The sequence below is a fragment of the Lactuca serriola genome, chromosome 7 (genome assembly GCF_051521515.1).
Source record: "Lactuca serriola cultivar US96UC23 chromosome 7, Lser_US96UC23_V15, whole genome shotgun sequence".
Taxonomy (NCBI): Eukaryota; Viridiplantae; Streptophyta; class Magnoliopsida; order Asterales; family Asteraceae; genus Lactuca; species Lactuca serriola.
Genome location: NC_136414.1, coordinates 169,874,122 through 169,899,668, shown reverse-complemented (window position 1 = coordinate 169,899,668; position 25,547 = coordinate 169,874,122). Strand labels below are relative to the sequence as shown.

General features: G+C 32.5%; 1 protein-coding gene and 1 pseudogene across 2 annotated transcripts; one reads left to right on the top strand and one right to left on the bottom strand.

Moving 5' to 3' along the window:
* Nucleotides 1–1,987: 1,987 nt before the first annotated feature.
* On the bottom strand, nt 1,988–2,248 carry LOC145062737 (small ribosomal subunit protein eS27y pseudogene; annotated as a pseudogene).
* Nucleotides 2,249–12,095: 9,847 nt separating this feature from the next.
* Nucleotides 12,096–16,938, top strand: IQD33 (IQ-domain 33). Of its 2 annotated transcripts, none has more exons than XM_079010717.1 (6): nt 12,096–12,252; nt 12,353–12,679; nt 12,764–12,979; nt 14,838–14,951; nt 16,238–16,597; nt 16,682–16,938. In XM_079010717.1, exons 1-6 carry the CDS (start codon nt 12,178–12,180, stop codon nt 16,730–16,732), a joined length of 1,143 nt encoding a protein of 380 aa, XP_078866843.1. In that variant the 5' UTR covers nt 12,096–12,177; the 3' UTR covers nt 16,733–16,938. The 2 variants fall into 2 exon arrangements, with proteins under 2 accessions (XP_078866843.1, XP_078866842.1); XM_079010716.1 differs by having other exon boundaries at nt 14,835–14,951.
* The last annotated feature ends 8,609 nt before the right edge of the window (nt 16,939–25,547 follow it).

The following is a 25,547-nucleotide window of genomic DNA, read 5'->3' as shown; positions in this document are numbered from 1 at the left end:
CAGTCCATGCAGTTGCAAGCTAGTAATACAGGTAAAAGACATAAATGCCCTCATATTCATCTTCATCTTTTCTTTTTCTTTTTATTAATACTTGTGGTCATCTTCTTAGCTATTCATTTCTTTTTTTGGTTCAGTAACATTTAGTAGGTTAGAGCCTGAAGGAAAACTTGTGATGGGATTCAAAAAAGCATCACCCTCTTCTCCATCTTATCATGTCAGTCTTTTTCCTTAACCAATTTCTCGGTTGTATAAAAGACATAAATGCCCATACAACTTTTGTTTAAGTTGCTCTAATGTTTCTTGACTGCAGGTCACTGAGGTTTCTACTCATGAAGAACCTTCGAAGGGTAGTTTCGGAAATAAGTCTAAAAATCCAGATGGGACATGAGCAGAGGTTGATAAAATTTCTAAAAGGAAGAAGGGGGAAAAGATGTGCTCAAATAGCAAAGATTGGGACAGCTGGGTTTTTTCTAACCTGTTGAGGATTTGGAGTTGGCGATTTTTGATTTTGGAGTATTCCTTTGATTTGGTCGGCTTTATTTGGGTTAGACTCTGGGTTGTTAGTTGTAAGTTGCTCTTTGTATTCTTAGTGCCTTCAATGTAGTGATCCCATAATTGACCAAACCACCAACACATGTCGGATCAATCTCCGCCAATGCACGCAAAGTCAAGGCTGACTCAGACCGTACCTACCAATCATGTCAGATTAAATATGAAATTTTCGATTTATATTAACTTCAAATTTGGTGCACCTTCACATATTTTTATTGCAACATTTACCCATTCACTCGTTCCTTTAGAGTTTAGTTATATATATGACTAACTATATTATCATCTATAATAATTAGCCTTAAAACTAATTAAAAGTTAATAAATATTATTATCGATAACTAAGAAAATAATAAATAAATAAATAAAACATATATTAAGATTATTAAATGAATTTTGCTTCCATTTGTAGAGATACAAAAAGTCAAATGAGTTAAAAGTCTTTCTATATCTTTTAACCATTGAGATAACAAAGTTCAAAAGTAAATACGGAATACTAAATCATGTGGCTGTCACTTTAACACATATGCATTTAAATTTTTGAAGAGTGCTAATACATACGAGAGAGCTAGAGATACTTCTGGAGTCTGGAAGATGCTGACGAGACCTCGAAAACAACAAGATGAGCAGACGAGACCTCGGACACAGCAAGACGAGCATCTTGAAGATACCTGGCCTGAAATGTTGAACAAGGAAAACCACCAGATAGCTGATCCAATAGAACAACAACAACCCGAGAGTAGGATTTTGTATGTTATTTTCTGAGTTTGACCAAAATGCCCTTTACTAAAAAGTTTATATAACCATCTTCTGATGATAAAAGATCCAAGTACCGTCCATACAAATTGAATCTCTGCCAACTATGTACTTAACTAAAATACCCCTGCATCAGAACCTGCAAAATCAGAACCCAATTATCAATACAAATGTAATACTATAAACATTCAGCTTGCTATGAAAACCTTGACAAATACTAAGATAATCTCACAAAAACCAATTCTTTCTTTCATATGTATGTGTTTTCTTTGAACAAATGTTTGCACTTATAGATCACATACATCATTCCTGTACCTTTCTATTACAGTCAGTCCTTAACAGTAACTGACATCATAGGCAAAAGAAACCAACTGATAAATATAGCAGAATATGCTTTATGAAAACATACATATGAACATGGAAGTTTAAAAATCCATTCTTGGATCCGATACCACCAGTCATCAACAAAAAATTCAGAGAAACTTTTAAAAATCTGTACGTAATAGAAGCTTAATAGTGAGAAGACGGTCTGATGAAATGATTCAAACACAATCCCTAATTTTAAACGATGATAGCTGGGGTCCAACAAGAAAAAACAGAATAAAAGACTCAACTTGTAATGTTTTAAGTAATAGCACCAAAGCAACTTCTGATTAACCAGCCATAAAAGTAAGCAATAGGATCAGTCTCCCTTCCTTCTAAAAGAACATCCTTCTGTAAGTCTTGCACGACCACCAATCGGCTGGCACAACACCGTCTGACAGTTTTCACACACCACCACCGTTTGAGAGTGGCTGAATATGGTTGTTATGTTGAAACAACCCTGGAACTTGAAATCCATGAAGAAAGAGTTCGGAGATTGAACAAGTCGTTTGAGCTTATGCTTCCACTTCGCCAACTCAGTTGGTGGATTAAGCAGATCAGCATCGTTTGGCAGAACCATCTTGTTTCGAGATGTATGTGAATCAAGAAGTCTTGGATATCAAAGAATAGAGCCACGCAACAAAAACCTAAAAGAAAAAAAAGAGAGTCAATTAAAATCCAAGCATGAAGTGTTAAATTGAAGAACGAGATGAATAAATAAATCAAGACCTTTAGCCTTCAATTCAACTAGACAAAATACGTAGCCAATAAGGAAAGTCGGTGACATGAGGAGGTGGCAGCAATGGGATATGTACAGGTGTTGAGCAGCTTCATCCAACATTGTTGTAATCATTGTCTAAGGAGGAAAAGTAGACGTCTAGACTGAAGGGTAAATATTTTCATCTAAATAGAAATGGGGTATTAAGAATTGGGAATAGGAAGTATAAAGCTAACAGTCGATGTGGGGAGAAAGAAGATGATGACGTCAAGAAGCAAGATTAGGGAAAAGAAGGATACGAAGGGAAGGAGAAGATGTGGGGTTTCAAATTTTTGGGGATTTCCTTTCCCTCTAAACACTACACGAGAAGATGCTCTCCTGCAATGGTTGATTTTAACCTAGATACAGTAAGAAATTAGAACACATCAAAGGAGTAGGGGGTCGATTTTTTTCATTTCCAAAAACCTAAGTGTTATGAGAGAGATTATGAGAGGTGAAAAATTAGTCTGGTTTTTAGGGTAATGAATAAGGTTGTGGTTTGTTGGTGGCGGCAGGGGAGAAGAAGATAGCTCCGATGAAGGTCAGTGGTTGTGTCTAGGGTTAGAGAGAGGGGAGGTAGAGAATGGCTTTTTGCGATCCAGATGAGAGAGTGAAGAAGCGGGGTATTCAAAATTTTAGAATTTTAGAGACCCCCCTTTAAAAACGCGCGTTTAGTTAAAAAAATATAAAGCGACATTTTCAGATGACACACACTTAAAATAAGCGCCTTCCGTGTTTTTAATTTTGTTTTGTTTGGCACTAATTCTAGGGCACGCACAAATGCGTGTCCTCTATCCTTCAAATTTTGGAAAATTGACATTACTTTTTAAGGCACGTGCAAATGCGCGTCCTCTATCAGTGTGTGTCATTATTTGCGCGTCGTTAAAGGCTGTTTTTCTAGTAGTGATCCATGAACTAACATCAAAGTGTGGGTTTAACCAATACTTAAAATCCCCATTTTCTATGTACTCATGAATATTGTAGCAATCCATATCCAATGTCCAATCCCTATAGATAATCTACAAACGATCATCATAGTATAAATCAATGCGTACTCCTAAAGTATGAATGAATGAGGCATTTCGAATAAGTTAATATTCTGGAAGTAAAACATGCAAAGTGAAACACAAGAATAAATTAATTGACAAATGGTATCTCATAGCCCAATGCTCTTGGCATGCTCGAAGTGCTTAATCTTCCTTAAACCCTTTGTAGGAGGGAGCAGGGTTATCCTCTGAGCAGGGTTATCCTCTGATGACACGTGATTAATCACGAGTGCACCTTCTATTACTTTATGTCTGATGTAGTGGTATTTTTTTCGATGTGTCTGGATCTACCATGATCCTTTTGTTCGTTAGTTAAAGCCATCGCACCCTCGTTGTCGCATAATATCTCCATTGGTTCTTCGATTGATGGAACTACTCTAAGATCTCCAATAAAATTCTTCAACCATATTGCTTCCTTTGTTGCCTCGCTTGATATGATGTACTTTGATTCACAAGTAGAATCAACCATCATTTGCTGCTTCGAACTCTTCAAAGTCAGCGCTCCACCATTCAATTGAAAGACCCAGTTAGATTGTGAACAACTATTCTCACGACCTATTTGAAAGTTGGTGTCACTATAACCATTCAAATTAAGTTATTTGCCACTAAAAACTAAGATCATATCTTTCATTATTCACAAATACTTAATAATGTTTTTCACTACAGACCAATGAGCCAAACCGAGATTTCCCAGATATCTGCTAACCATGCTCAAAGCATAAGCCACATCAGGTAGAGTACATTCTATAGCATGTCAGATCGATCCTATAACAGAAGCATATGGGACTCAAATCATCATATCTATCTCTTTGTCACTACTAGGACAATGAGACCTGCTCAATTTTGTTGGATTAGGTGTCTAATTCCATAACTATAATTGGTATGTACTTGATTTGATTGTAGCATGGTCCTTTTGGGTTGCCTTCACTCATGCAACTTGACAAGATAATTAGTGGATAGATAGTAGAATTTATTATTTGAAATAATAAATTGGTACAAAAAATGATTTTATTAATATATTATAAGATTAATATATTATTTGGAAATCATATTAATAATTAGTATTGAGTTAGAAATTAATTTGATATTAATTTTGGGATTAAAGGAACTGATTAATAATGGAGGGTCTATTTTGAAAATATTTGATAGTTGCAAAACTAGGCTGATGAACTCCTTAATTAGGAGTGGATGAAATCCTATAGGGAGGCCCTATAGATTTCGTCCAAGGCCTACTGGTAAGAAGTCCATGGGCTGCTTAAGCATTAAGCAAGAAATTAGGGTTTCCACCTGAAAACCCTAGTAGCCCACAACCATATAAACCCCTTCGTACACTAGTAATTCCGGCCTTATGCTTCTTTGAAGAGCCCTAGCTGATTTTCTTGTCTCTCCTCTTATCTTGTTGCATTGGGTGTTTGTGACTCCATTAGAGGTGCGACACTTTGGGCACTAAGCTTTCAAGAGTCAAGGATCTTCAAGGATTGTCTTGTTATTGCTATATAGCAAGTGAGGTAATCTTCAAAACCTAATTTCATATGAATTTTGATATTGTATGCAAGATCTAGGGTTATTGCTTTGGTATTAAATTTGCATGTTCAAAAGTGAAAAACTTATATCCAAAGCAATTAAGGTTGCATGATCACATAAGAATGTAGATATGCTCATAACCCATCAGTGGTATCAAAGCCTAGGATGTTTTTCAATTGAATTTATGCAATAGTGAATTGTTCAAAGCTTAAACAAAATCGATTTTGCTGTCTGATCATGGAACTCGACGAGTTGGGTGAACTCGATGAGTTCCTTGCCCAACTCGACGAGTTGACTCGTTAGTTGCCTAAAATTCCGATTTTCAGATTTGATCTTGATTAGGATAATTGCCTTATTTCGTTTTTACTGCCTAAATTCGAATTTTTTTGAAAGGTAATATGATATCCATATAAAAATTAAAGGATTTGGTTAAATTTTTGGATTATGATAAGATTATCTTCCTAATTTAAATTTAACCTAGTATTTTGAAAAGGTTTAAACTACACCCTTTGGTTTTATAATTTAAATTTTAATTAAAAACTTTTAATTTTGAAATCTTAAATTTTAGAACCTTGGTATTTTTGAATAGTTTAAAAATACACCCTCATGGATTTTATTAATAATTAATTAAGTGTTTAACTAAAAGAGAATTAATAAATCCATAAAATGGTTTAAATTTAATTATATTAAAAGTTTAATTAATTAAATAATTAAACCCTAGTGTTTTAAATGTTTAAAATACACCCATATACTATTATAAAATTAAAAGTTTAATTTATATATATATATATATATATATATATATATATATATATATATATATATATATATATATATGCATATGTATAAGATAAGTCAGTCTTACTGTTAGTAGGCCTCATTCACGAAGATGATCTATAACGGGTGTTTAAGGAAGCGACCTATAAAATGACCGTCATTGGGTATCCATTCTTACCCATCACACTCTTGACTAGTGCAATGGTCGTTAGACAAACGGGTAGGATAGGACTTTAAACTATCATTCAAAGTATAATGAATTATAAAGTAACTAAACGCTTTTATTAAATTCTCAATCTTAGTTACTTTAGGAAAAATGTGAATTTGATGTTAACCAATGAAATTTCACATTACACCTTATTGATCGTTAGTGGAGCATGTATGGTTAATCGGCACACTAATGTGGGACTAATATTGTTGGCAATGGGTTTCTCGTAAATTATTGTTGATCAATGGAGTGTATGTTGTTAACTGGCACATTCATTAGGTGATAAATGACATCGAGAGTACCAATCTAATTTGCATGGTTATTCACATCTTGTTTGTGATCATCGGCATCCCAGTCACAAAGTGAGAGCATAATCGAGATTAAACATGTCATTGAAAATTTCAACGAATCTCAAAAGATCTAGGAATTTCATCTAAACATAATTCTTTAAAATTTCGTTTTCGTGGTGGAATTGGTAAATCGTCATTTACATACCTTCAAATAATTTACAATTAGACTACGAAATCCCTCTTTCGAATTGTGAATTATTGTATTGGGTCCTAGCCTTAATATTTCATTTGGGTGTTATATTAAGGATTAAATCAACTCACTTGAATTTCTCCCTTTTGTAGATGTCTAGTTTAGACAACTATGGTCCTCTTAATCCTTTTGGAAAAAGCTTTCCTTTTGAAGATGATCTTCCACGTGTCGATCAAGGTGAAAGATTATTCCCTTCTTCGTGCATTAGTGGAACTGGAAATCATACTTCTCTTCCTCTACCTCCTCCAGTGATTCTCCCTGACCCACATTTTCGTCAACTTGAAAAGTTCAAGGTCACTCAAGCCCTATTGACATGTATACACAGAGATGGAAGTTATGTGTGTACTCACATACTGAAGATGAAGTCGCACATTGATATAATAGGAATGTTGAGTGTCGTTTTCCCAAGTAAGCTAGTTGTTGACTTGGTTCTTCAATCGCTTCCTGAGTCATATTGTCAGTTCGTCATGGACTACTATATGACAAACCACGACGTGACCCTTATTGATTTGACATATTTGCTGATTGTTGCTGAAGCAGCAATGCTTTGGCGCACTGGTCAAGCAAATTTTTTTGAAAGATCTACCTCCCAAACTTCCATGGACATAGGCTATGACAACGATGATAGTCCAGAAATGGTTTCTTCTCCTAAGGGAGAGAAATTGGACAAGGTCAAAAATTTTGACCGCAAGAGAAAGGCCAATTCTGAGATAGTTCCACGTGTCGTTCCTAAGGAGTCCATCTGTCTTTATTGCCGATTGAAGGGGCATTGGAAGCGAAGTTTCCCTAACTACCTGAGAAATCTTAAAGATAGTAAAGTCAAATCATATGACTCTACTTCAGGTACATCCACTATCTAACTCTATTAAGTTCCCATTTATAGATTCTTATTACATGATGTGAAAATTGCATTTTTATGTTTTGTAGAATCTAAGAGAAAAAAAAGGAAGCTTAAGGAAAGTAAAGGCTAATTCTGATATGAAGAGATGGATTTCGGTCACATGGTTCAATGATCAGGATTTGGAGCAGCTACATAGGAGTTATGATAGATTACTTAGGAATATTTAGAAACATAGTTTTCATATGTATTTGCGTTGTAAGGCAATGTTTTTCCGTACATAATCAATAAACTAAATTTTGGTTTTATCTTATTTTCTTTATGGTTACTTGCAATGGCATTAATGAAAATTAGTGTTAATATTTCTATTATTAGCAATGTTGAAAAATGGATTTGATTCTTAGTTATATCGCTTGTGATAGTGTCATAATTTACCAAGTGAGGAAGGATTCTCATCACCCAAGTTTCAATTGGATAGGAACTTGGAGTCATGCGATTTGAATTGTGTGATGTGTGAGAATCTTGATCTTTGGAAAATTAAGATTAATTCCTTGTTTAAATGTTCATGTGAGTCAAGTGAAAGACTAAAGGATCTAGCACTACTAGAAAAATACCCTTTAATGACGCGCAAACAATGACACGCGCTGATAAAGGACACCATTTGTGCATGCCCTAAAAAATAATGTCAGTTTTGCAAAATATGAAGGATTGAGGACACGCATTTGTGCGTGCCCTAAAATTAATGTCAGAAAAAAGAAAAAAATGGAAATACGGAGGGCGCCTTTCATAAAATGGGTGTCATCTAAATGTGTCGCTTTATAATTTTTTAATGAAACGCACGTTTTAAGCGGGATTTCACCCGCCTATTGGATCCCAAAAATTAAACCCGTCGCCTCTTCCAATTACCAAGAAAAAGCCCTAGGGCCTTCGTCTTCATAGCAGAATTGCTTTTCCTTCTTGATCAAATGCCTTGCGACGACGATTGTTTTGATGTTTCCAATCTTTATCTCAGTGTTGTAAGCCACTATAGGGACTGGTGTTATGCATTTTCTTTACTCATTGACTCATACGTATTCTGCAATCAGGGAGCTGAACTCATGGAGTTGGCTATTGGGGGTCTACGACTCCTCACACTCAAAACGCTCGTGATTTTAAGGTTTTTTGTCCCCGATAGTGCAAGATCTCTGGAAACTCTAGTTATAGTTGGAATGCAATTAAGGGTTTCCATAAATAAATGCACCGAGCTTTCATTGCCAGATATCAACAACTGTGTTTTAGGCGCTTAAAAAGGGGTGTGTGTGTGTGTGTTTACCTATAATCTTGCAATCCATCTTTTTTGATATTGCTGCCACATCATCTGATCCTCCAGTAACATCTATCCGGCGACACTACTGGAACTTCTGACATCTATGTTCCCGGAGTTTTGCCTTGCTTGTTGTTACATATCATCGAGAACCTCTGGACTGAAACCGCCAGGTATAGATGGCTGGTGGTTCGCCGGACCACCATCATAGGAAGCTAATCCGACTTTATCAGTGTACTCTTCCACCGTCTGACCACCGTTTCCCAAGTTTAACACATCATCCTAACTCAGTTTCCCTTCTTTCTTCTCTAGCTCCGACGACCTAGCTTATTCTTCTTCTTCCTTAGATTCTGATTCTACTTTCGTCTGGTACTGACTCGTTCAGGATTTTTCTCTGATTAACTTCTTTCGAAACTGTAGGGCTCAAGTTAGAGGTTGAAGATCATAAATCGAAGGTTGAAGGTCAGATTTGGGATTAGAAGTCGGAGGTTCATGGTTAGATTGGAAGCATCGGAAATTAGGAAACAAAATGGAAGAGGCACCAGGTTTGAATAACATTCTCTTCTTCTCCATGTATGTACCCTAGGTTTCTTTCTCTTACTTTATCATTTTCTTATGTAATATCGGAACTAATGGTTGATATATCACACACTTAATTTGTCTATGGTGTCCTTGATTCGTCCTGAGCTCGAGTGTTTGTTCACCCAATCGACTAAATTACCTTTATACCCTTCTTCAGACCTCTTGCTACACTTGAAGCAATTCTAAACCTTGTAGGCCAATCTAACAAGCTCCCGTTTTTATGCAGAGCTGATGATAAAGTTCCATTGTACATGTATTTGTAAACCAGGAGTTTCTCTTCTTCAACTATGCAGTAACCTAATAGAGGAGTTAGATTAGTTTCAATATATGTACCTAAGACTGTTTAGAGAATTGCAACTTAGTCCTTGTACCTTTAATTAATTCTAATTCACCGATAATTAATTCCAATTAACTTTGATTAATTCTTAATTAATTATTACTATTTCTAATTAATATATTAACAAGCAATTTCTTAGTTATGAGGGGAACACAGAAAGGGCTCTACTTTTATCCGTCAACATTATACCTATTTAGTTAGGACCTTAGACACCTTAATCTAATAGATAGTTTGTGTGATGTAGTGAAAACAATTAGTAGCTCAACTGGAGATGCTAAGCTGAGATTCGAAAACATTCATGATTTAATCCTTCGTGAAGATGTGTGCATACGAAGTGTCAAAGAATCTTTTAGTAGTCTCCTAAGTACCGAAGATAGAGGAATGAATCCCAACATAAGAGGTAGGGATAGAGGATGATCAAAATCTAAAAAGAGATGTGTACTAAAAAAATAGGAAAGACATTGCATATGCAAAGGCAAGGGTCATATCATGAACTAGTATCTGAAGTCTTTTGTAGATAAAGGTAATAAGGTGATGAATATTGTAGCAGATTCTGAAGGAGATGCACTCATCTGTGAGTTGGAAAGTCAATCGAATCTTGGGTCATGGAATCTAGTGCATCGTTTCACGATAGTCAATCTAAAGATGTAATGCAAAATTACACAAAGTACAAAGGGAATGTCATATTAGTAGATAAAAAGAGCCTATATATTATGGGTGTTGGTGATGTGGTCCTTAACACTACTTTCGCTATGGAGTGGACTTTTAAGAATGTTAAGTTCCTTCTAGACTTAAAGATGATGTTAATTTCAGTATGGAATATTAATTATGAAGGTCATTATGTTACATTTAGTGCTAATCAATGGAAGGTAACAAATGGAAACTTAAATGGTTGCTAAGGGTCAGAAGTGGGTTACACTTTATATAGTGGAAGTATCTGATGGTGAAGCACATGCTGTTGAATAAGTTGGGGCATTGACTTTATGATACTAAAGACTTGAGCATATGAATGAGAATAGAATAAAGACGCTAGCCTTAAAAGGAAGAATTCAAGATATGAACACTATGCTAGTTGATTTTTTGTAAGCCATGTATTCTTGGCAAAAAGAAGAAGATTACTTTTCTGAAATAGGTCATCCTCCCAATACAGGAAAGTTTGAGTTAGTTCATTCAGATGTTTAATTATGGTTTCACTTCAATTTCTTCGGTGGGGGGATCTAAGTATTATGTTACCTTTACTTACAATTTCACAAGGAAAGTTTATGTCTATTTCTTAAAGTAGAAGCATGAAGTTTTCAATGCTTTGAAGAAATGGAAGACTATTGTTGAAATGAAACGAACTTGAAAATCAAGTGTTTCATATCCGATAATGGGGGTGAATACAGTAGTAAAGAATATGTTGATTAATGTGCAAGAAGACGGTTTGGGTGACACCTCAGCATAATGGAGTTGTTGATATGATAAATCGAACATCAAGCGAGAGTGCTAAAAGCAAGACACTGCATATGCATGTTTACCGAAACTATTATAGGCAAATTCGGTCAACATATATGCATATTGAATCAACAGAGGACCGTCAATCCTCATACAGTTTTGGTATCTAGAAGAGGAAGGACAGAGTAGTGAGATTTCTCTCACATACTTGAAGGTTTTCAGTTCTTTCTTATATATCAAAATGAAAGACCGGAACAGAGACAAACTAAATACAAAACCAAAGAAGTGTACATTTATTAGCTACCTGTTGATTTTGTTTTATGATTGGAAATCTTATCCTAATCAATTCTAATATAATAGAGTTAAGGAAAAAAGTTTAGCTTCTCCTCCTTAAGTAATTTATTATGATAATTTATCAACATATTTCAATTATCATGTTATCTTTTTTTATTTCTTATTTTTTATAGTACTTGCCATTCAATCAAATCATCTGGATATTAGTGTAATGAATTTCCTATATATTTTTTTGTAATGAAATTAACCCCAAAATTATTACCTTTTTTTTCCTTGTCATACACAAGTGGCATTCCAACATGATGGTAGTTGTTGGGGGCCAAAACTAAAAATACACAAACATCAAAAAGAAATTGTAGAATCGACATAACCCTAACAGCAAGAAAACTTTATGAAACCCAATCCCTTACCAACCATGTGCTCAAAGGCATCCGCTACCAAAACAAATGTAAAAAAGAAACGTACTTCATAATTTCTATCCACCCTTTACTCTACTTTACTTTACTTTACACTTCTATCCATCACTTCCCTGATCTAAAGTTAATCATTTCCAGCTCTAAAGTTCCCTTAATATTCACCTAATCCACCTTATTATCTTCTTTATCTAATAACAATCACAAAACGCCACGTTTTTACTTCTCGAATCCCGATTTTTTTAGCTCAAAATGGTATAAGATTCTTAACAATTTTGAAGTTCAAGGTCCGTATTTTTTATTATTATTTTATATATATACAGTTAATGGTAAAAAACGAATGCATGTGGACCATATATGATGTATTCTTTATACAAGAAGCATATGGGGCATCTTTTTTTTCTTTCTTTTCTAATATAACTAAAACAGAATGATTCAATTCTGTCAATTATAGACATGGGTATCACTGGAGAACTCGTGAGGAGCGTGTTCTCCAAAAATCGATCTTTTGGAACCACCCATGACACCAATGTGAGTTCCAATTCTTGATTTTTCATGTAATTTATCTTAATTTTCTTGAAGAACATCTTCATATAAACGTAAATTTTTGTGATTTTCATTGAATGATCAGGTTATGAGAACGAATTCGGTTGAAAGAAAGAGATGGTCGTCTGTGAGATCGTATCTTTGTGGCGATGAATTCAATTCGGTTTTAGCAGAAGAAGATTCGGCTTCTAGAAGATTCTCCAGTTCAGTTTTTCTTGAAGATTACTCTGGTTCTGCAAGAACTTCAAAAGCTACTGTTTTTAGTTCACGAATTGACGATGGGTCTGAAGCTACAGTCACACAACCCATTTCAGAAAACTCAAATGAAAGTTTACACGACTACAAAAAGACCAATTTGCCCTTCGAACATGATGCTGCAGTTGTCATTCAATCAGCTTTTAGAAGCTTTCTGGTAATTTCACAAATTTCTCAAACCAGTGTTCATCTTTTTCTTGTTCTTCGTGTCGAAATGCTTATGAGTTTTGAGAATTTTCAGGCTAGGAATCGGAATGGAAAAGAAAGAGTTGAATCGGTGAATGTTTGTGATTTAGAGGTTGCGGTGGCCACCGGAAGTCCTGGGAGGGCGTCGATAGCTACGTCGGTGGAAGTTCAAACGGGAAACTCGGTGGTGGAAGTTAACGAAGGTTGCAACAGTTTTGCTCATCGTATGTCAAATCAGAAGGGGGTAAAAGTACAAGTGTCGAAGCTTAAGGTACATATACAGATTCAAAGTTTAGTCGAGGTTAAAATTAACATAACATTAATCTAATCTATGAAATAGCTTAAATCTTCTTAAATGGCTTATCATTTGCTATATATTTATCATTTGCTATATATTTATCATACTAGTTGTCAAACTCGTATATTATACGGGTTAATTAAAACATAATGTTAAATAAGAGCGATTAAATGAAAAGTTTATTTGAGTTTGAAATATGAAATAAGTGAAAATTATGAAAAAAAAAAACATGCAAAAAATAAATTAATTAAAATTATATGTTTAATTGTTAGACCCGTGTACTAAATGAGTTATTATAATAAAATGTTAAATACAATGGTTTAAAGTGTAAATTTATTTGAAATTGAAATTGAAATTTCAAATTTCAAATTTGAAATTAATAGTTATTATAATAGGTTTAATTTATGGAAACTAAATTAATGATATAGTGGAAATGAATAATGATGTAATTGACAAGTGGAAAATAAATATATTTCAAAATTATAACAAAATGACATGTGGCAAATTAAATGAGAAAATGACAAATGACAATAACATTTTCATTTATTAGGGTAGAAAATTAAAAGTAATTTGTTATTTTTGAAATAAAATATATTGTTTAAAACGAAAAAGATACCCAACACATAATAGTGTTTTTTATGTATATTACCTAAAGACCTTTGTATTATATTATTTATTTTTTTTAAATTAAATATAAATGTCAAAATATTTAAAAACTTTGAATTTATAAGAAAATTAAAAAAATAATAAATTATTATAATAGAAATTTTTTTATCTTTTAAATTTAAACAAATAATTTAAATAAATAAACAAAAGAAACTAATGAACATTAATTTTGAAAATTTTAAAATTAAAAGGTAAGTTGATTAATGAAATTGATATTCATTTATAACTACATTTATTGCAATTATTATATTAAAATATTATGTGAAATTTAATAAAATAGAAAAAGATAATAAAATGACATGTGGAAAAAATTTAATTCAAAATAACCACAAAATGTTACTTGACAAATTGAGTAAACGTGACAAGTGGCAAAAAAAACATTCATTTATTAGAGTATATAATAATTCCATTGGTTTAAATTACATTCACAATAGTGTATTTTTTTCTTTTTTGGGATATTTTGCACAATCTCGTTGGCAATTCAATATTATGAGAAATGAATAGCAAAAACCTGTCCCATCAAATTTCAATTTCTTTATCTGAAACAATATATTAGAGATTGAATTAATATAAATACATACTACATATTTAATATTATTTCATCTTTAAAAAAATCAATATAAACGTTTCTAACATTTTCATAATTATATTTAAATATTAGAAATGTTTTATATTTAATTGTTATAACATTTCTGATATTTCTGACTTTCTATATTTTATATATGTTTAACAAAAATAAAAATACACATAAAGTACAAAGTGGTAAAAAAATATTTAAAACAAAAAAGAACCATGAAAAAGCTACTTTGAAAAAGTGTTTGCAAATGCACAACCACTTTCCTTCCAAATAAGGAAAGTGCTCACAATGATAATTAAGCTTTTCCATATTTAGAAAAAAAAAAATAAACATCATTGTATTTGTGGTTGTCTAAACTCTATCAAGATGCTATTGGGTTAATTTTTAACTTTAGGGCTTTAAGTATTACAAATTGGTATATCTAATATCTTAGTAGTAGCCTAGTAGGCCTTCTTTAAGGTGTGAGCTACAATAAACTTCACCATGATTTGATCAATTATTTATTGGGCTAATATTTAACATTGGGTTTTGTGTGTTACAACTCTCATAAATTCAACTAATATCGAAATAATTATGTTATTTTAGCAGGAAGATTGGGATGATAGCACAGTGAGTAGCAACATATCAAAAATGAGGATTCAAAATAGACTCGAGGCATCTACAAGACGCGAAAGAGCACTCGCATATGCTTTCTCACAACAGGTGACATTCAACTACTAAAGTATCAAATAACTCTTCTTTACATCAAAAACGAATAAAACAACTACTAAATACAAGAAATAGTAATCTACTCAACCAAATTATTATAACATCTTTTATTTATTTATTATAACATTTTACTTTTGTTTCTTATTGTTATAACCACCGGCGAATTTAGTTGATTGGCAGGGTTATCACATGCTACCCCTTATTTCATCCATAGAAGTGTTAAAATTATTAGAACTTTTTTTAATAATGCAACTCCTAACAAAAGATGACACATATAACCCAATCAATTAGTCCATCTATTACTTGTATTTATAGGTGATATTTTCCTTTAGATATTGCATTTATTTAGTTTCAGTTAAAATAACTATAATAAACCATTCAAAATAATTGATTTATTAGCGGTTTTGTCAAATTTTTGAAAATTTAACGAGTTAGCAATTAATATCCCCGATTAATCCCTTAACCTCAGTCCGCCGACTAGCTAACGTCAAACGTTTTTTAACCTTGATTTTTAATGTATGCTACATCTTCAATTGGTCAAGTAAAAATAAATAATCGCTATATAAATTATTCATAAGTAGTAAATCGTTAGGACAAAAAGTGTTTGAGATCAACAATATTACGAGGCTCGATTTGTTATTTTGATGCAAAATTACTATATTTAACTTGTTACTTGACCGGTTAATCCATACATTTAAACGTAGCACTTGAAAATTGTTTTTTTTTCGTAATAAAATGGGTTGATAATTTTATGAATAATACAATGATTTGTAGTGTAGAAATAAAAACATGTATGGATGTTAAAATTGAAAAAAAAAAAAAAATAACGAATCACTTTAAAAAAAATCAGTAAACCAAGAAGCCATTTTTAGAATATGATATGTACACTAGTTTGTTATATCTAACCAAATCATAATTTAGTTTTTTTTTAAATCTTATTATCTTATTATATTGGGAAAATATTTCAGTGCTACACGTAACAAAAAATTATGGGTCTGCCCCTGGTTACAACACTATACATTGTGAAATCTAACCGAATTATAGAAATGTCAGGCAATTACAAAACAATTTTCATTGTTTTAATCATGTAGATTTTTCAAAATGCAATGTCCTAATAAAGATAAAACTAAAAAGTACAATTCTATAATTGGGTAGGTTTCCTAAAGAAAGTACATTGTTGTAATAGAAAAAAAATAAAATAGGATGCTATAGTAAACAAATAAATGAAATTACATTGTTATTTCTTGAAGTGATTTTAGTTATTGATCTTGTTTATATAGTTAAGGATTTGCTCAAAGAAGAAGCAAAATGTGAGAAGCGGGAATGATTCAGAAACGAACATGAGTTGGAGTTGGCTTGAAAGATGGATGGCTACTCGACAACATGATACTTCTTTTGGGGACTTAAGCAAACAATTTGAAGAATTAAATGTGAATCAAAAGTTAATGGTGAAAAAGAAAGTTATATCAGATTTAGCAGGGGAAGAGAAGGAAAGCTGTGGATCAAATGAAGTTTCTATCCATTTTGATAATGTTTCGTTGAGCTCAAAAACAGCTGAAAAATCTTACTATAAGCCCACTCGAAACAGGCTCAAGGCAACAAGGCAAAAATCCTCGACAGGTTATAAGGAGTATTCTAAGGTAAAAAGACCTTCGATTAATTAACATTTTGGTATGTGTATTAATGTATGTGATGATTGATGATTATACTGTTTTATGAAACAGATGAATAGGCCAGGAGGAGTAAGAGAAATTAGATGTGAAGATCAACAATAACTCCAACGAGTTATGACTTTTATATATTAATAATATTTACTACTTTGAAACCATTAATGTTGTGGTAAATTTGTATAAATATAAGGTTTTGATTAGGATGTGGGTTTAAACTGTATTTGTATTTGGAATGATAATATTTTAATTCTTAAAATTAGGTGTTTCTTTTTCTATTTAACATAATAATATTGTGAAGTTGATTTGGTTTACATATTATCTTAAAAGTAGTATTTAACTTGAGTATTAAGCCAATTTATTGTTGGAAAATTGGTTTTAACCAATTTAAAAAATGGTTTTTTTTTTCCACTTTTACCACGAATTTCAAACCCTAAATATAATTAAAATGAAAAAATGATTATATGTTTGTGTTCCTCCATGATACATTCGTTTTGATATATCACACGTCCAAAACGGATTGAAGATGAATGAGAAAATGTATGTTAAATTGAGGTGTTTGGAAGCAATTAACAAACGAGTTAAGTGGGTTTTATAATTTCATCACACATGGGTCCGAATATAAAAAAATGAGTTTATAACTACAAATGTTTCTTATCCTTGTAAGTTTTATGACATAAAGGCTATCTCTTGTGCGCAGAAGATTGCAAATTTGAACCAGATGGGGTTGAAGAGGGTTATAAGTCTCATTCATCTCGAATCTCTCTTGCGTGCGCATGGGGGTTCACTAAACTTGCGAGTGTGTAGCTGTCACTATTTGGTTAAAATCGAATTGTCCAATCGGACAATTTGAATTGAACTATTTGGTTTGGATATTCAAATTTTTAGATTGATTTTAAGCTAAACCGAATTATTATTTTTGGATTTCCGATTGGTTTTTGTTTATAAAATATGAACCGAGTAGTCCAAAAAAACCGAATAAAAACTTATTATTTATTTTTAATATATATAAATTATTTATAAATTTACAAAATTATTTTTTTAATTATTAGAAACTTTCAACCAATATAGTCTTTTAATACGTACTTCTTATCAAAAGTTTTTTGTCAATAAAATATTAAACTATAATTAATTTTTCTTAATAGTAGTTTATAAATTATAATTCATAACTAAAAAGTTTTATTTAGTTACTTTTAAAGAGTTGGTTAATATTTAAGATATACATTATTTAAAATGTCTTGCCTCTTAAAAACAAGAATTGTAAAAACTGATCCAACCGAACTGTAATTTTGTTGGATCGGATCGGATTTGAATTTAGTTTGGATTATTTCGATCCATGTTTTGAAAACCGAAATCCATTTGGATTTATTTCATTGGATCGGATCAAACAAATCCATCCAAACGAACACTCCTATGAGCGTGCGACTTACGCTTACGAATACACCACCGGTTTACCAGAAAAGTTTAGCTCTCTTTTGCATAATATTTTTTCTTTTTGTAATTGAAAAAAGAAAACATTAATTACTGAATTAATCACAAAATATTAGTTATAATCTTGTGATTAGTGTTTCGTCAGCTATATGTTTTAAGTCTCGTTCATCTTCAATCTCTCTTGGACGCGCAGAGGGTTCACTAAACTTGCTAGCGCATGACATGAGGTTACAAATGCACCACCAATCGACGAGAAAAGTTTACATCTTTTTTGCAAATATAAATTTTTTTCATTTTGTAACTGAAAAAGAACCATTAATTATCACAGTAATCACAAAATATCAGTTAAAATCTTGTGATTAAATTTTTGTAAGTTACATGTTTTGGCCCTATAAATATAGCTCTTTGGTCGTTGATTAGACACACTAGGTAAACCAATATTTCCTTATTATCTGTTGATTCTATTCTTCTTCTTCCTTTTGCTGCAATCAAGGTACTTTTCTGGCCAAGCGAGGGTTCAAGTGATCTTGAAGAATCACTTACCATTGTTGCATCTTGGGAAATAAACACTCATATTTACTTTGCGAAACTTTGAAGAAGCATAACTTCTTCATATGAAGTCGGATTTAAGCGATCCTTATATCTACGAGATAGTCATTACGACTACTGCATCTTTAGCTAAGATTATCTATTATATCTTAAATGTCTATCCCAAATTTGTGGGCGTTACACTATACTAATGTGAAAAGCCAATCTTCAAGATATTTTCATTTATACAGGAGTTCTACTTTATGTTTTTCATTTTAAGTTAATCATGAATTAAACTAAAATGCAAAGTTTAATTGTGAATAGGATATCATCTGATAATCTTGTTGATCCGTTCACGAAGCCATTATCCACAGAAAAACATGATGGTCATGCAAGGACCATTGGCGTGATATTAAATAGTGATATGATGTAATAGTTTAGTTGTTTAGTTTGAATTATTATGATACATTTTAATAGTATGAATTGTAACCGTTTTGATGTTTATTTCATAGTGACTAAATAAAGAGCTTATATTTGCTATCAAAGTTGTGTTAATTCAATACTATGTTTCACTTTTTCATGTTTTGAACCTACTTCCAGAATGTTTAATTATGTTTGAACCTCTACAGTCGGTCACACTCTAGGAAGTGAGTGAGTGATTTAAGCCTATTATGAGTATTGGTTAATTCGCCAATTTGATTTGGGTATTGCAATAAAGATTGCACTAATAGTTATAAGCCCTTAAAAATAGAGATTTTAAGTATCGGAACAACCCACAATTAGAGATTACTTTATGGATTTAGTCATAGGTAATTCTAAAATGTCAATAACTTTTATTCTTCAAACCGTTATGCATATGGGGTTTTGTTTGCAAAATCTATTTTACATTGGTATGCTCCAACGCTATTCGTAATTGGTAGTAATTAGGGGTATGTCCATGTGTGATTAGACGAGGAGACATAACCTCTGTAGCTAAAGCTTATTTGTTCCTTCTCATAACTAGAAAGCAATATATATATATATATATATATATATATATATATATATATGGGCCCCTCGATGTATGATGACATCTGAAGTTCTTGGTCGGGCCCTGAGTAAATTATTTTTTCAATTTCGAAGTCAGATGTGATCGTCAGAAATATGTATCGAGAAACAGAATGGTGAATACCGAAATTGATTATTATCCATGTATCATGTTCATAGAAATGTCTAGAACAAAGGAACAATTGGTGACTTGTCTAAGGACTGAGTTTTGATTATGATCAGAGTTTGGCAATTAAGTTGGATGACTACTCTCTGTTGATTGTTAGTGAAATATTAAGAATGTGAAAAGTTAATGATTTGTCGAAGTGAGAGACTATCGAAAATAGTGTCTGAGGTCATAAATTGTTTTGGTAATATTTCTAATAATAACATTGTCCTTTCAAGTTGGCCTCATAACCCAAATATCAATAAGGAATGGAGAAAATAAGTTATTAATTTATTAATTAATTAATAAATTAATTAGAAATTATTTTAGAAATTAATTAAATAATTTTAAGTAATTAACAAACTTGAATATTAATTAATCCAAGAGATACAATGAAATATTACTGAAGCTCCTAAAGCGTTAGGTTTGGATAGTTTTGATGATGTCCCTGATAGGGATAAGGCAGGTTTCTTATAAGCTAAGGATAAACCCAAAAAGTTTGAATCCTTTAGGGTTTCATCAGCTGCATATAAATACATTTTTAGGGGTTAAACCCAAAGTTCTAATTCCTCTCATAAAATTCGTCCAACATCTGTCCCTCTCTCTTCATATAAAAAATTCTAACCTTCTCTTAGGGTTAGGAATTTTGAATAAACCTTTGATTAAGGTTTTGCCTTCTTCTTATGGATTTTGTGTGTCTTACTACATTAGAAGGATTCTACTTTGGCTCATTCATCCTTTTCAAGCACTAGCACATACGAGATCCCAATCGAGTAATCAAGAGGTTGTTATATTTATTTGATTTTAAAGTTTGTTGCTATAAATAGTTAAACCTAGATCTAGGGAGCATGTACACATAGATAAATCTTTTGATTGTTTCCGCTAATTAGATAGTGTATTAATCCTATTAAAACTCAATAAGACCATTTGTGAAATTTTGTCAATTTTTGCCTATGGATCATTTTTGAAATTTAAAAGAAGTCACTTAAATTTTGTATTAATTATCATAAATCAAATAAAAAAGCAAAAAAATAAACCATAGAAAATATAATATTTTTATAAATGAAAAAATAAAATTTATTTTAATCATAAGCAGGTATATTTTTAATATATAAATAATTTTTGTTGTCTGAAACTTTATCTAAAATATTTAAACTACAATACATCATTAAATATTTGTACTTTTTATTTTTTTTATCTAAAAATATTTGAAGCATAGAAACATCATTTTATCTACTTTTATTTTTTGTGTGGTATAAACTTCGAGATTTATCTTTATTTTTCTTAGACACATATATTTATTTTATAAGAAATTTGATATGTTATGATAAAAATAATAATATGTTTCTATTTTGTTTTAAAAATGTAGCACTTGTCTTCCAAATTGGATCAGTGTAGGGCATAAATGAGTCAAAGACATTGTTTTTAGGAACCACCATGTGCCACGACGTAACCATAGGGAGGTAACTATGTGACTATAGGGAGGTCACGACATGACATGCCAAAAAAGAGAACACGTCCTGGATGGATGTCACGACGTGGCCTGAGTATGGTTATGATGTAACTATAGCTATAGCCCAAGCCTATTATCTTTTACGGTTTGCTTCGTATTTACACCTTTAATCTCAGATTTAGGGTTCCATTTCTATCATCCATCTCCCTCTAGAACCTTGAAGGAAACCCTAATAACCTCATCTTCATTTGTGAGCTTATTCTTGGTGTTTTTGGTTGATTTTGAAGGAAAAAAGAAAGCTTTGGTAGTGTTGTGTGCATGTTGGCAAGTTTAAGTTTTCTTTTAGGGCATCTCTGGACCTTTGCAAGTGGTCAAGATCCAAACTTTATTGTTCTAGGTTGCTAGATCTAAGTTATTGTCCCTTTATCTTTAAGTTTGAGCAAGTTGGAATTGTGGGATTCCATAAAGTTGGCAACTTTATGGTTCGTTGAGGTCCTTTGAGTGCCATGTGTGTTGGATATAAAGTTTGGATAAGTTTTACAGACATTCAAGTGATTGTGGTTCCATCTTCATTTGACCTAATAATAAATCTAGACATGCATTGGACATCCATGTCTATAAAGCATCGATTTTTAGAGTGATTTTGGAGTTAGAAGGCCCTCTAAAGAGTGGATGGATAGCTTAAGTGATTAATGCCTAGATGCATGAAGTTGTCCCAATCTGTTGTAGTCACGACGTGTCCATATGGTGGTCATGACTTGATGTGTAACACCCAATTCTAGGTATTTTCATTTTTGACCTTTGGTATTTTAATACTTTGCATATTTTTTCCCTAAGGGGCAGTTTTGCCATTTTTGGAAAACTTGTAGTATGCAGGGGGTGTACGCATGCAGGGGACAAACCCTAAAATTTAGGGTTTAGACCCTATCTAAACAACATTTTGAACCTCGGATCTCACATTTCTCAGCCTCCAAAGCCCTTTGAGTTACATTTCGAAACCCTAGCCCCTTTTGAAGAGATTTGACCTTTCTTGTGTGTGTTGGTGAGACTTGAAGAAGAACTTGGAAGAAAGAGCCTTAATCAAATGAGATATTGTAGATCAAGATTTCTCAAATCATTTCCAGCTTCATTAACGTATAAAGCTTGGAAGTTTCTCCTTGTTTGCTTATATCTAGTCTTTATGAAGTTTTGGTCCCATTTTAGTCATATGATGAGATCTAGTGGCTTCCTTCCACTCCAGAAGTTAGGAGTTGCTTCTATTAATATTTCTAAGGTCCTAAGTCCATAAAGTTATCATCTTGATGGTTGTGGATCAACCATGCATGAGTTTAGGTCATTATGGTTAAAGTATAATGCTAAAAGTGAGGTTTGTATCCTTTTGAGCCATACAAAGGCTCCAAGTTCATGAATTTATGGTTTAAGATGTTTGATAAGACTTGGATCTAAATTTTTGGCTTTTGGTTGCAAGTATTAACCACTTAGCGGAAAAGTGCTTAATGGGCACGTACGTTGGGTGTACGTATTTGTACGTTGTGCGTATGTTGCCCGGTCCCCGATCATGGCTCGCTTGGTGATGTGCACAAAAGTACCCACTAATTTTAATATTTATAACCTAACAAACTTAAACTAACTATGCACTTATAGGCAGTGTACCTAGTCAGATTACAGTATAGCTTGGGTAAGTCGGGTGTCGATCACAGGGAACGGTGTTACTAATTAATCTACTTACTATTAAATTAACCTAATTATTAACAAGTTTAAAAGGGGTTTTATCTGATTTTACAAGATCAGACGAACTTAGCTCAAATTCAATAAGTAAAAACACACTCTTGTCTAGTTTGAATCCACTTCTTCCTTATGGCTAGCTAATGATTATGGATTATCAAGTTGGTTTTAATTGTATTAGTAATTTAGTTCTAACTTTACCACTAATTAACTAATTCATGTCAAACTATGTATGTTCACACACAATTAAACACAGAACTAATTATGAATGTAAATATGCTATATAAGATTTGTTATATAAACGTAATTATAGTCACAATACACGTTCTCTAGCACAGCTAAGCTTATTTACTCTAATTACTAACTAAGATTGGTCAATCCTAGCTCTAACAATTCAATGTTCACTAAATCATTAGGTAAACAAGTTCATGCAGTTAATGGTCACTAAGCTACATCGAACATGCAATCAAGCAATTAGAGAAACAAACATAAGCATGCTAGGTAATACAAATCAAGCACAAGCAATTTTACCAACTAAATAAATCCATAAAAATTGAGCTATACATAAGTTAGAAGCTTCATCTAGCTAAACAAGAGTAGCTAGATTCAGCTGCTCATCATAGCAACTAACAAACTAACACAAATTGAAGTGATAGAAAACATGTTCTTAATTAACAAAAATAAACTAAACTATGGACCTTCACTCTTTTTGGTGTTGAAAGCCTTTTCCCAGAACTTTTCTCTGCTCAAAATCGTCTTCTGGAACTCTTCTCTCTAGCCAAAAGTCTCCTCTATTCGTAATGGTCAAGGATTTATATAGTTGCTAATATCCATAAATTCACGTCGTGAATAATAAGAAATTCACGTCGTGAGTTGTAGATAACCGTGTCCGTCAAGGATTCCTTCACTCGCGTGCATATCTTCTAGAACCAACTCTTCACGTCGTGAATCCTTTAATTCTCACGTCGTGAAAACGTTTTGTCCATAATTTCTTCTCTTCTAATCTTTTAATTCCCAAAGTTTCTTTCTTTAACGCTTTTAGTCTCTTTTCTTCAAAATGTCTTCTTTTTGGCTGCAAATAACATTTAAGCTCATAAGTACCATTATTCTAAACAAATTACCAACTTATTAATAAAAATGTATTTAAATATTGCCTAAAAATAGGTATAAATATGACAATATTATTTGGTAGTATGATGGGCGTACCCAGCTCGTACGCAACGCGTACTAGGAATCCTTGTAGAACGATGGGTGTATGCCTAAGTACGTTGGGCGTACTCAGCCATCGTTGACTTCGGTTGACTTTATTGGGTTTAGGCCATATTTGGATTTTTAGGGTTTCAGCCTTGATAGGTCCATTAGACTTCTGACTTTGGGTTATTGCTAATAGGGGTGAGCAGCGGAACAGGGTACCCGCTTTCGGAACCAGAACCGCTTAAGGACTGCCGGTTCCGGAACCGAAACTGCTTTAGGCGGTTCCGGTTCCGGTTCTCATTTCTTCGGAACCGTTACCCGTTGGGTACCCTCTGGAACCCGTTTGTTTATATATATATATATATATATATATATATATATATATATATATATATATATATATATATATATATATATATATATATATATATATATAAACATATATTCCTTCTTACACTCATGGATCACCGTTTACTTCTTTTCTTTCTTAAACTAAATCAACTCTACTATGTTCCTCTTTATTGAATTAGTTTGAGTACGAATACTCTACAAACATAGCAATGAAAATGAAGACAAAATAAAACTAAAGCATTAATTAAAGCTATCATATTTACTGGAAGTGTTAAAAATGAAAATGAATAATGAAGATTATCATTATGTTAAGGGTTGATTAAATGCTTGGTGGAGTTTTTTAATCCATAGATTGTTTAGGATATAATAGTTTAAAAATAATAGTTATTAATATTGAAGGCTGAAGACTCATTCCAATAAAAATATCAATTCGGTGATTCATTAATTTATCCAACATCGTCTGATGTAATAAAGATTGAATGGTTTGTTAGATTATAAAAATGAATGCTTCTTATTTCATCACAACTCAAACATGAAGGTTTGAATTAAAAATTTAAATGCGTTTGAGTATTTAGACATGTTGTCTTACACCAAAAAGTTTCAATGTTTTTATAACAATGATTTTGAGGTCTCTGTATACACAATTGTTAAGAATTCTATATGATTTTTGGTTTCAAATAGTTTGAAAGTTTATAGCAAGTGAGTATCCAGAACCGGAAGCGGTTCCAAAAATTTAGGAACTGATGTAATCGGTTCCGGTTCCGGTTCCAATATTTTAGGAACCGTCGGTTCTCGTTCCGGTTCCGGTTCCATTAAAATTGGTCGGGTACCCGCTTATGCTCACCCCTAATTGCTAAGCTATGAGATTTCTTGAATTTAGGCCATGATAGGTTTTGGGCCCATTTAAGAGGTTGGGCCATATTAGGCTTTGGGATGCCATTTAGTAATTCGGGCTTTTCGAGCAAATGGGTTGGGCCTTGGTTTTGGGACATGTAAGAAAAGGGTAAAATGGTCTTTTATCCTGAACCTTGGACAATTGGACGAGGATT

What these genes read in the sequence shown, in the direction of transcription:
- IQD33 (XM_079010716.1), top strand. Translation starts at nt 12,178, where the DNA reads ATGGGTATCACTGGAGAACTCGTGAGGAGCGTGTTCTCCAAAAATCGA. An exon ending in GAACCACCCATGACACCAAT is followed by an intron (nt 12,253 to 12,352) that starts GTGAGTTCCAAT and finishes TTGAATGATCAG; the next exon opens with GTTATGAGAACGAATTCGGT. An exon ending in GTTATAAGGAGTATTCTAAG is followed by an intron (nt 16,598 to 16,681) that starts GTAAAAAGACCT and finishes TTTATGAAACAG; the next exon opens with ATGAATAGGCCAGGAGGAGT.